This window comes from Octopus bimaculoides, chromosome 4 (assembly GCF_001194135.2).
Source record: "Octopus bimaculoides isolate UCB-OBI-ISO-001 chromosome 4, ASM119413v2, whole genome shotgun sequence".
Classification (NCBI taxonomy): Eukaryota; Metazoa; Mollusca; class Cephalopoda; order Octopoda; family Octopodidae; genus Octopus; species Octopus bimaculoides.
The window spans coordinates 18,149,860-18,162,702 of record NC_068984.1 but is presented as its reverse complement, the minus strand read 5'-3'; the positions used below and the strand labels follow the sequence as shown (position 1 = coordinate 18,162,702).

General features: G+C 34.1%; 1 protein-coding gene across 1 annotated transcript in view; it reads right to left on the bottom strand.

Moving 5' to 3' along the window:
* LOC106881370 (kinesin-like protein KIF13A) overlaps positions 1–12,843 on the bottom strand; it is a 696,895-nt gene that overhangs the window by 453,883 nt on the left and 230,169 nt on the right. The window contains 1 exon segment of the mRNA XM_052966922.1: positions 12,572–12,602. Within this exon segment, the coding sequence (XP_052822882.1) occupies positions 12,572–12,602 (31 nt within the window).

Genomic DNA, 12,843 nt, shown 5'->3' with positions numbered 1-12,843 from the left:
GCGTTCTGTGTTTTTTACAGACTTTCAATGTCTTCGTTTAGAGTGTATTTGTACAACATAATTTTTTATTACAAGTTATATGTATAGTGAGATTTAATTACAGATGAAGACAACATGGAATTACATTTGCAATTCATCTGTGTGTGGCTTGAATCGTTCACACCATTGTAATTGATAAAGAATTGCCTTCAATGCTTGCATCAGCATTAACTTTTCAAAAGATTTATTTCTGGTTGAATTTGAATTCTCATACATACACTCATGAACATATACTTAAACATCAACTTACACACACACACACACACACAAATCTGTACATATGCATAACAAATCTATGCATGCACAAACAAACAGACACATATGGCTATTTTTGGCTATTTTCAGAGTAAATGAATATCTTTTATCTTTTACATGTTTCATTCAATAGACTGTGGCCATGCGGGGGCATCACCATGAAGAATTCTTAATCAAATGAGTTGAACTGAGTACTTTTGCTGAACTGTTAGGTTAGAGGAACGTAAACACACCAACACCTGTTGTCAAGCAGTGGCAGGGGACAAACAGATACAAAGATACACATACATAGTTACACACACACAAACAGGCTTCTTTCAGTTTTGAAATCTACTCACAAAACTTTGGTCAGCCTGAGGTTGTAGTAGAAGACACTTGCCCAAAGTGCCATGCAGTGGGACTGAACCTGGAACCATGTGGTTACGAAGCAAGCTTCTTACCACAGAGCCATGCCTATGTCTATTTAAAAAATATTTTCATCATAGATTATTGAACAAATATAGAAAACTGATATCTGTAGCTCTAGCATAGTATATGACTATAATTAATTTTAACATAGTATATTGACCACAGTTACAGATTTAGTTTTGCTAAAGCCAATAAAAATAAATTTAAAAAGGAAATGAAATATTTATCACAAAATTGCTATAAAATTGCAAATTTGTGATAAATACTTTCTAGAAAATTGGCTTAGTGCCATAAAAAAAAATTGTTCAACAAATACATGTTCTCATAAATTTGACTATCATCTTAAAAGTAGGCAAAACTTCATTTACATTGAAACTGTTTTATTACAAATTCCTTTTAAACCTCTCACCACTCTGCTTCAGCAAAACAATATTAAGACATTACACTATATCAGCACCAAAAATCAGACACACTTTCTGCTGCATGTATCTATTTAGTTTTTAATCAATTTATACTTCAAAGTTCTCTCCCCTTTGCTCTTATTGAGAAGACTAGTCATTAACATTAACATTAATGACTTTATTCTCATTGCAAGTGTATAATTTCAGTTGATTAAACATTTGTTTAGATTCACTACATTAAGAATGCTGACCCATGCTTAACTGTATAATTATACAGGTTAAATCAATGAAGACCTCACTCTACCTGGTTGATATAGAAGAAATAGCAACCAATATCTGCGAAATCATAGCTCACTGTCTTTAAAAAAAGGGACTCATTGCATACGATGGTCCTAGTTACATTACATCTAAAATGAAGGTGAGATGGTCACAACTGGAATGCTTTTGATCATAAGTCTACTTAACCAAAGGTAAGCACCAGCAACAACAATGCACATGATTATGTTGTAATTGCATAAGTCATTAATCATCTACAGAAAATTTACTTTAATGAATATTAAACAATATGTAAAAGTATTAACTTTGTAAAATAATCAACTTTAAATTGTTAGGAATCTACAGGAAGAGATATTTGATCCGTGTTTGGATCTTTTTCTATTTTATGTTAAATCTATTTTATGATGCGGGTTTTCCAAATATGGCATAGTTACAAGTATTCGCAACCTAATGAAAAATTATCTGGCTTTCGACCAACAGTTATTCTGTAATCAGTAAACACAGGCCAAGTCTATCAGAAAGCTAGCCTAATATATTAAAAGTCAACATGATCAAAACACCACTGGAAATGTATGGGAGTTAACTTGATAAGAATTATAGCCTGGTGTTCGATGATGTCTTGGAATTGAATGCTGCAATGTAAATCATAAACTGGCAACACATTAGTAGGCTTTCAGCCAACAAAGCATCAAGAGATTTTTCTAGAAACACACAAACACACACCTCTTATATCTGAGAGTTGGCTAGACATTCTACTCAGTAGCATAAACTTTTATTCTCAAGCAGACGAGATTGGTGACATGATTCATCAGTAAATGGCTTTTTATACTTTATAACATCAAATACTGTATGGCATTAGTGGTTTCATCAACCATTTTTCTCAATATATATAAATGCAAAGCTATTCTAGTTTCTATAAACTACAGCTAAATATAAATAAATAGGTTTGTATAAAACCTTTCAGTAAAGCAAATTACAATAATTTAATGATAACTAAGATGTAAGGAAGAAGATTTTCGACCATAAATACGATTAGACATGAACTTACTGATAAATTGTCTTTTCCCCCCTCACAGATTAAGAAAACAGTTTCAACAGGAGAAATATATTAAAAGATCTACCCTGGAGACAGAGTCATGTTATTTTTTGAATTAAACATTCAAAGCTTTCTATAGTATAATTTCTAATCCCAAGATAGAACTACCAAAAATGGAGAGTATATTTAGGATAAATTTAAACGAGAGCATTTTAAAATTAATGTCAGAAAAGTATTTGTTGTTGAAGTTATCAATTTGATTTATAAATACACAGAAAATTATTTATAAAAAAAAAAGTTATTTTCTTTCAAAATAAAAAGAAAAGAAATCTAGAGATGAAAATACAGAAAACTGAAAGACCAGTTGCAGATGCAGAACAGAAGTAGTTGACCATGTGACACAGGGCCGGCCTTAAGCCAACTGGACCGACTGCTCCCAATCAGCCTCCACACCCAAGGGGGCACCACGCTCAAGGAAGCCACATCCTATACTGCGAAATTTCATGAAGGTGGTCTCCCTGAAGTTTAAAATAAATCTACATAAAAATGCTCCTTAATAAAAGAACATACCTTTTACACTTTAGCGATACAAGATACCAAAAGATAAAACCATTCATCCAAAATTGCTTGGGTCAGCCTTGCTGGTATTTTTAGTGTATGTATGCATGTATGTATGTGCATATCTGGGAGTGTTTATGGGTATGTTTGGGTAAAATATTTGTGTGTGTGAGAGTATGTATGTGGCTGTTTAAGTGTATGGTGAACTGAATGTATATATGTGTGCATATGTTTGTGTGTGAGTTGCTATATACTTTGTATATGCTTAATTTTGGGGAAACTTTTTTATTTCAATACAATGTATTTTATGTGTGTGTGCATATTAAAGAAAGCAAAGAAATAAAACAAAAATGACGAAAACAAAAGACTGAATGTGTGTGTAAAAGAATTCAGTGCTCAGTATTTTGGCCAAGGGAATTTCTGTCAAAGAGACATGGTTAAACAAAGGTCAAAAGTTCAATTATTTTTCATAGTGGTTTCCCTTGGCTGAAGTCTTTGTATTTGTGTGAATGTACACCTATGTATGCTTATGCTAATATGTGTATGATCATACGTATATGCATTTTTTAGTGTGTGATGAATTGTATACACACACGCGCGCACATGTGTGTGCAGTGAGAGAAGGAGAGATGGGGGAGGTGAGATAAAATTTCTTGACTTTTTGTTCAAAAGAGAAAATCTCTTAGCAGTGACATCCATTCAGGTTTTTGGACAAGCACAAGCACACAGTGGTACACACACACACACACACACAAGACTATAGTAGAAGACATTTGGTGTAACACAGTGGTGCTAAACCCAGAACCATATAGCTAAGAAACAGGCTTCTTGTCCGCAGACAGGACTGTGTTTTCTACAACAGAGGTTATAGAAAAAAATGTAAGGTAAGTTCAATTATTTTTCATAGTGGTTTCCCTTGGCTGAAGCCTTTGTATTTGTGTGAATGTACACCTATGTATGCTTATGCTAATATGTGTATGATCATACGTATATGCATTTTTTAGTGTGTGATGAATTGTATACACACACGCGCGCACATGTGTGTGCAGTGAGAGAAGGAGAGATGGGGGAGCTGTAGAAACTCTGACAGATCAGATTGGAGCCTGGTGCAGCCATCTGGTTTGCCAGTCCTCAGTCAAATCGTCCAACACATGCCAACATGGAAAGCAGATGAAAAATTCAAATTATTAATTTACTTTTTATGTCTATCTCTTTTAGCGTAACATCATGCTAGTAGTAGTAGTAGTAGTAGTAGTAGTAGTAGAAGCAGCAATTATAATTCTAATAGCAGAATTATGTTTGAACTATTTCATAGTTTTTTTGTTTTTTTTTTTCAGTAGCAATTATTATAAAATTTTAATGAAACATGATTCTGTTATTGGATCATCATCATCATTATTATTATTATTGATATTGTCCTCAATGTCCTGGGTCTCAGTGGCCAATAAAAGAAATCAATTCTTCTTCCTCCTCTTCTTCTATTGTTATTATTATCATTATTGAAGGTGAGCTGGCAAACTTGAACATTGGAAAAAAAAGTTACAAATCCCCACCCCATCACACCACAATTTTATGTTTAGAGTTCAAATCTCACTAAGGTCAGCTTTGCCTTTCATCCTTTTGGAGGGTTGATAAAAAAAAAACACCAAGTCAGGCACTAGAGTCAATATTAATGACTAATGTTCTCTCTCTCAAAAATTGCTGGCTCTGTGCTCAATTCAAAACCATTATTATTATTATTACTATTATAACTACTGCTATGAAATAAATTGAAATTGATTCTGCCTCTTAGAGCAAAATGCTTGGAGGAATAAAAAAGATGCCATCCTTTGATGACAACAGTGGATTCATAAATGTGCCCAGCATGGTCAAACTTGAAGGTGATAAGCCAGACAAAGGACACGAATACCTGAGTGTATACCTCACTCACTACATAGTTCTCTTTAGTAAGTTTAAACTGCAACCAGAACTAAGGGAAAAGGATTTTTAAAAAACAGAAGAGAGACATATGCGTTCAAATATCAAACAGTAGCAGCAGCAGCAGTTTCAAATGTTACAATATCTAAATATTGTACAAAGCCCACTTATGTGTACTTTTCCTTCATTGGGCACTAAACTCTGCTTGCGATGACCTGTTGAGGAAATCGAAATCAAAATCAAATTCGATGACAGCACCACATGACTGGCATCTGTGCGAGTAGAGTGCTAAGAGCATCATCCAAGTGTGATCCTTGCTAGAGCAGCTGACTAGCTCTCATGCCGGTGGCACGTAAGAAGCATCATTCAAGCGTGATCATTACAGTGTTACCTTACTGGCACTTGTGCTGGTGGCACGTAAAAAAAAAAATATTCGAGCAAGGTTGTTGCCAGTGCAGGTGGCAGGTAAAAAACACCATTTGAGTCTGGCCATTGCCAGTACCGCCTGACTGGCCCTCATGTCGGTGGCACGTAAAAGCACCCACTACATTATCGGAGTGGTTGGCATTAGGAAGGGCATCCAGCTGTAGAAACTCTGACAGATCAGATTGGAGCCTGGTGCAGCCATCTGGTTTGCCAGTCCTCAGTCAAATCGTCCAACACATGCCAACATGGAAAGCAGATGTTAAACAGTGATGATGATGTTCACTTTAGTAACAGGCTTTAAACACAGGCGCAGGAGTGGTTGCGCAGTAAGTAGCTTGCTTACCAACCACATGGTTCCAGGTTCAGTCCCACTGTGTGGCGAGTGTCTTCTACTATAGCCTCAGGCCGACCAAAGCCTTGTGAGGGGATTTGGTAGATGGAAACTGAAAGAAACCCGTCATATGTGTGTGTATACATGTATGTATGTGTGTGTATGAGTTTGTGTTTGTCCCCCCAACATCACTTGACAACTGATACTGGTGTGTTTAGGTCCCCGTAACTTAGCAGTTCGGCAAAAGGGGCCGATAGAATAAGTGCTAGGCTTACAAAGAATAAGTCCTGGGGTCGATTTGCTCGACTAAAGGTGGCGCTCCAGCATGGCCGCAGTCAAATGACTGAAACAAGTAAAAGAATAAAAGAATACATGGCCAAGAAATCAACTAAATATTCCCGTTTGTACATTCAGAAAGACTCAGAATCCTATTAGCTAATGATTAATAATGCTACCACCTATCCATCCCCATATAATTATTTTATAGTTAGCTGCCTTAATAATGTCAAACACTACAAGCATTGAAAAAGTTTTCATACAGTTAACACCTAAAACAAATTTATTCTCTGAATATTTCTACTTTTCTATACCTACAAGTATAAATTATTGTACGGATCACTTGTCACTATTTTGACAAGTGCAGTGAAATATATACTTCATTGAACAGGTACAATAATGCTAGAACATATTCAGAGTTGTCTCCCATACTTGTCCAAAGGCTTAGAATTGATATTAGCCAATAACTAATGTTTTCTAATTAGCTTTTTGAGGCTCTCTGCATTAAGAATGGTCTCTAATTTTGGCACAAGGCCAGCAATTTTGAGGGGAGGAGGTCAGTGGATATCATCGACCCCAATACTTGGCCGGTACTTTATTTTATGTATTCTAAAAGGATGAAAGGCACAATTGACTTAAGCAGAATTTGAACTCAGAATGTAACAAACTGGGAGAAATGCAGCTATGCAATTCATCCAAAAGGCTAATGATTCCACCAGTTGGTTGCCCTTCTCACTATTGTAGCTATGGACCATGTAAGCTACACCTGGACATATAGATATGAGTGAGAAGAAGAAGAAAAATTATAACAAACTAGAACCTTTAGGGAACGGTTTGTTTAAAAGGGTGAATAGCAAATGAGAAGAACTAAAAGAGAAATAAATATGAAGAATGAAAAGAAATAATGGTGGAAACAGATAAAAATAAAATTGATCAGAGAAGCTGAGAAAGAAGAAAAAAGAGAATTGAGAGAACAAAAGAGAAGTTGATCATAATGTCTTTTAAAAAATGGTAAATGTGATGAATTAGAAAACCAAGTTTAAAATAGGTGTAAATTATATGTGCGGATATTGAATATTTCTTTCACTAGAATATTTCTTTTTATAGTCATAATCACACGCTGACTATAATAAAAGTAGAAACTTTAACCATATAAAGTGAGAATATAATCTAATTGTAAAGTAGCTGCCAAAAGTAGATTGACAGAAATCTTATAAAATATTTTTCATTCTCCAGTTTTGATAATGTATAATGTATAAAACAGATTGGCAGTATTCGTTGCTGCAGTAAGCAAAAATTCCCAAGATATTGTTCTTTCTTATCTTTAATAATTCAGGATTATATTTGCTTTCAAGAAATGCCTTTGCTGTAATAAATCAATATCTGATCCTAAAAAGAACAAAAGGAAAAAAAAAAAAAAATCTATCGTTGTTACTTATGTTGATTTTTTATAACATTTTAGCTAATTATTTTATCCATGATCCTAGTAACAAGATTTGATAAAAGCATCACCTCATGAAATCTTAAAGTACCTGAAAATGATCTGCTTTCACGCTAATACAGATTTTGCATTCCATTAATCTTTTGGTAAAGCTACACACACACATCTTTTAAGGAGAGTTATTTTTGTATCTATCAACCCTATCAAAAATATATTCATTTAACTATTACATAACTCACAAAGGTATACTTCTTCCACTCCATTTTATGTTCACACCTGAAATCAAACTCCAAAGAAATCAACTAAATTATCTCATACAACTTTAGAACTTGACTCAATCACTCTTATCCTCACCTCGAAGACAAAAAATTCCTGTAACTAGCTACAACACCTGTTCATCCTTTCAGTTTTATCATCAGGTGATTTCGTTAAAAATTACGATAATTTTCAGAGCAAAATTAGCAAAGAAACTCTTTGAAAATTTAGATAACATCTACACTTTTTCTTAGGGACTTTTTCTTTGGTAAATTTATCAAGTGCAATGCAAGAAAATCCAATATAGGAAAAAAGCTATCTGCATCGAGCTCCTTTTCAATCAGCATGCATTATCCATTTAAATTACATGCACATACCTTTGCAATTCTTTCTCTCATGCACACATCTGCCAATATCTGATATTGCTTTTTCAGCTTATTAATACTCAGTCATTCATGCAAGGTAGCATTAATGTCTGATTATGCACAGCATGATCCTCTTTAGTTATTACAGAACTTCTGCATTACTACTTCAATACAACAATTCCTAAACATGCTTTATTCAAACAGTCCTTTGTTTGGATAAAGAATCTCTCAGTTCCCCCATCGTAGGCATGTGTTTTCTGTTATATGGAAATGGAAACAGGTGAGAGTTGGTGACAGGAAGGGTATCCGGTTGTAGAAAATCTAACGTCAGTGAATTCTGCCTACTCATGCAAGCACGGAAAAGTGATATTAAACCAATGGAAATGATGATGAGGATGATATATATGGAGAAATGGTCTGGGACCTTAAACTGTGATGTCTGTCCTTGAATGTTGGAAAGAAGTTAGAACTTAATACTGCATAGCTGATGCAAATATTCTTCAGAAATAGAGTAAAATCTCTTGTGGACTAACAGCTGCACTGGAATACACTATAGCAAACAGGTTGATATTAATCAGGACTAGTAGGGAGAAAATTATAAGTTTGGGATATTTGGGATTAGAATTAGAGGAATAGATGATGTTTCTGCAAATTTCGTGTCTTTTGGAAATGAACAGCTTTATTTCCAAACAAACAATTGATTGGTTGAAGCAGGTATTAGAAGTGTCTTTTGCTTTTAAGTTAGAGAGTGGCTGAAAATGCAGTGGGTGTGGCAAATAAATAAATAAAAAATGACATGGGAGGAAACATTTGGAATAAAGTTCAAAACCAAGGGCAACTTAGAATGCAAAAAAAAAAAAAAAAAATTGGGTGGAATAACAATATATGGCTGACTCATTCAACCTATGACATGGAGAAGAAGAAAATAATCTGTGGAACTAATGATGATGATGATGATGGCAATAATGAAAATTATGATAATAATGATGCTGATGCTACTGCTGAACAGTGATTACTAATTTACTGTTTATCAAACTTTTAAACAAATAATAATAAAAAAAAGATAGAGGAGAAAAAAAACCTAAAAGCTAAAATCAACAAACTTCAAAGTAAAATTCAACTTGTCAAGAATGACCTCATCTCTCTAAGCAACCACTGATAATTAGAAGGCAGACATTTGAATGTGTATCAAACAAGAAATCTCATATTTCAGTTGAAATAGGCAGCCAGCCACCCACCATCAGTTACTAATTACTGTAGTTCAGTACATCTCTTACATTTTACCTACCTCACTCTACAGAATTAAATTTCTATCTTCTTTCAATTCTTTCTAAATGTCATTATGGAAGATATTTGAGTTGATAACAAACATTTCAGTGTTAATGGCAGAGATAACACACATTCGTAGTTGTTTGTTTCTACATCCATATCAAGTGAGGACATGGAATGTAAACACACATGTAACAAGCTTCCGTGCAGCCTCCATCTACCATTTTCACACACAAGGCATTAATTGATATGATGCTACAATGGAAAACACTTACCCAAGGTGTCCTGTAGCGAGACAGAACTCAAGACCACATGCTAAAAAAGTACCCTAACATTTACACATCCCACGAATAATCTGTCTCCCAGCCTTTGCACCCCATCTGCATTCACTATCACAGCTCATGCTAATGTATCACTCAGAGAGAGAGAGAGAGAGAGAGAGAGAGAGAGAGAGAGAGAGAGAGAGAGAGAGAGAGAGAGAGAGAGAGAGAGAGAGAGAGAGAGAGAGAAAGAGAGAGAGAGAGTGTGTGTGTGAGAGAGAGAGGGAGAAAATCCCATCCCCTTGTTGTTAGCAGAGGTAATAACTCCTTGTCTTTTTACCCCCTTACACTCATTCTGAGCCATTAAGATTTCAGTAACATTTCATCCACCAATGCTGACAAGGTCACCAAGGTAACAGAAGCTATAAACTATTTCTATAGTGCTTTTGGAGCATTGCAAGCAATTCACATAACCAATGCTCTGAGGGGTTCACTACTACTGTGTATTTATTTCAAGTGAAATTTTCATTCACTATCAGCCTGCTTTGATCCATTACACCTCTTGTCATAATATACAGTACAATATGGAATTTCTACTTACTCTCTTTCCATTCACTAATGCCATCAGAATCCTGTCTTCTTTCTTGTTGACTAAAACTGTTTGCCAAGTTTACTCTGAGAAATCTTGCTTTTAGGTTTTGTTACTATGTCTGGAATTTTTTCCCTCTAAATCTTCCACAGACTTTGTTATAAGAACTAGATCAGGGGTGGGGAAATCCCTACCCGCAAGTGCAATTGTGCCCGCAGGCTGATATACTTGTATGTACAAAATATAGTAAATTCTTCAATTATAAAAATTTAAACAATACCCCTAGGCCTATTTGTGACATAGCTTGCATTTCTACTACAAGTGAAAGCAGTCAGACTTGAACAGGAATCGTCCAGTAATTGTCATTTGAATGGAAATTTTGTTTTCACTATAGAACACATATTACTAGGTTTGTACCACCACCTTGAGATCCAACTACACTCTAACTGAGAAAACTAAAAACGTATTGAATGTATCAAAATAATTTTTATATGAAATGAAAGCTGAAGGATTGCAGAAGATACAATGTAAAACTTATTGATATCCATCTCTGCCCTCGGACCTTTTTCTTTGGAAATTTTTGCCCACCCCACTCCTGAACTAGATCATCAGTTTATAAGAGCTCCCACAAGCAACTAGTCCTAAACTCCACTATTATGGTCTGCAGGATTATAATAAATAAGAAGCGACTGAGAACTAAGCCCTGGTGAATACCTATTTGCACTTCATGTATCTCTGTACATGGCTTGCACCACTCTCACCAGTTATTCTTTAACTGTTTTCTTAGTGACCACCAGGCTATAAGATAGTGTTACTCTGCCAAAGACTTTTATGAACTTCTCTTGTAACCTCATTATGAAGAGAGCATCAGTGGTACTCTGACACGAGACAAATCTGAATTTCATCTGATCTCAGTTGGTTCTCTCTTTAATCAATTGTGCAATTTAGTTCCCTCTCTCAGCTGCCAAAAGATATTTTTTTGCTATTCCAGTAACAAGTGTCTAAATCACCAAGAATTTGCTTAACTTTGTATACAATAATTAAAAGAAAAAAAATTTTTTTTTAAGTGAAGGCACTACAGAAGAGAAGGAATTTAATCAGGCTGAATAAAAGAAAATATGAAAGACAAATTAATTGCCTTGCATTCAAATACCATCTATTTGCATCCAACTTGAAAATATCTACCTACATATTCATATAATTACAATAAATATGAATTGTGAATATTATTTAACTGCACTGCTGTTATGAAGCTGTCTTTACAGAAAGGTGGATGAAGCGCTATAATTTTCTCTACATTTAGGAATCAGGCAAACTACTACTTTATAATGCAACCAGGAAATGTTAAAGAGCTTCTAGTAAATGATAAGAATACTCTATGGGCAAACAGATCCAAGTACTTCTCCTTTACAAGATATTGTTTGGTCTAGTTATGTTAATCAAATATTCAAATTGTGTTAATACGCATACTATTCGAACATGGGTATAGTTCAAGATACGTTTCAATTCCTCTCAAAGAAAGTACAGAAGCAACTAATTTGGAATTTTGCTTTGAAAGTCAAGATAAACATAATGACCAACACGATCTGATTACAGATAATGATAGACTCAAGAAACACATCCTTGAGTCTATCATTACATATAAATAAAACAATACATAGCCTATTGTGAATTTTTAAAAAGACTTCTGCCGATTCAAGAGAAAACACTAACAAGCTTTAATAGCTTAATAGAAGGGGGCAATATATGTCAGAGTCTGATTATCTAAATTATAGTCTCAAGTAACAAGCAGTAGCTTTTACAAGTTTGGCCAGCACAAAATTGATCATTTTCCAACTAAAATATATTTAATACTGGAGCAAAAGGATTTTCCTCCTTTTTACAGCATAGCAAAATATATTTAATCTGAGTCGAGATTGCAAGTAAGAGCGATTACTTCACTTCAACATGGACTGTTCCCTTTTCTAGGTCATTTCTGTGGCTTTGTTAATTAGAAATAGAATAGCCCCTTATCTTACACCCCAAGTTCAACAAACAATCCCTATATAAAGTTCAATGTTTTTAATAACATTGCAATATGTTGTGCATGACTTGGGGGTTATTCTTGCAAGTAAAGATAAGAATATAAACAAATTCTTTATTCTTAGAAATACATGTCACAAGTTGATTTAGCATCAGATTTATTAGATAACATAGAAAACAGCCAAACAATATATTTTTTAAAAGAATTATTTCATGATATTATTGTAGACAGGCTATAAGAAACTTTTATTTCAGTGAAACTAAAAATAACTTGATTTTCCAGTGAATTCAGAAAATTTGAATTCTTACTTTAATAGTTGTTTGTAGATATATGAAATATATACAAATTGAGACAACTATGTAGTAAGTATTAATTATCGTAAAAACTTCTGAATAATTATTTTCTTGAAATATTACTCTGAAATAGTTAAAATTGTAGTATCTTACCTTTGGAGCTTTGCGCCCACCAGATTCACCACTGCAATTGAAAAGAAAGAAAAAAGTAATAAATAATTTGTTTTTCAAAGGAAATATTAGTATTAAAACTGAAAAACTAGGTACTGCATGGAGAAGAAAACTAATCTAGTTATTCTTAACAATTAGATTTAATATTAAACAAAAATGTTATTAATTATATTTTTGGAACAGTAAAAACATTTATTTAAAGATAATTTTGTAAAAGTCAAGCAGTAAGATTACAAAAGGCGATTATGTTTGGG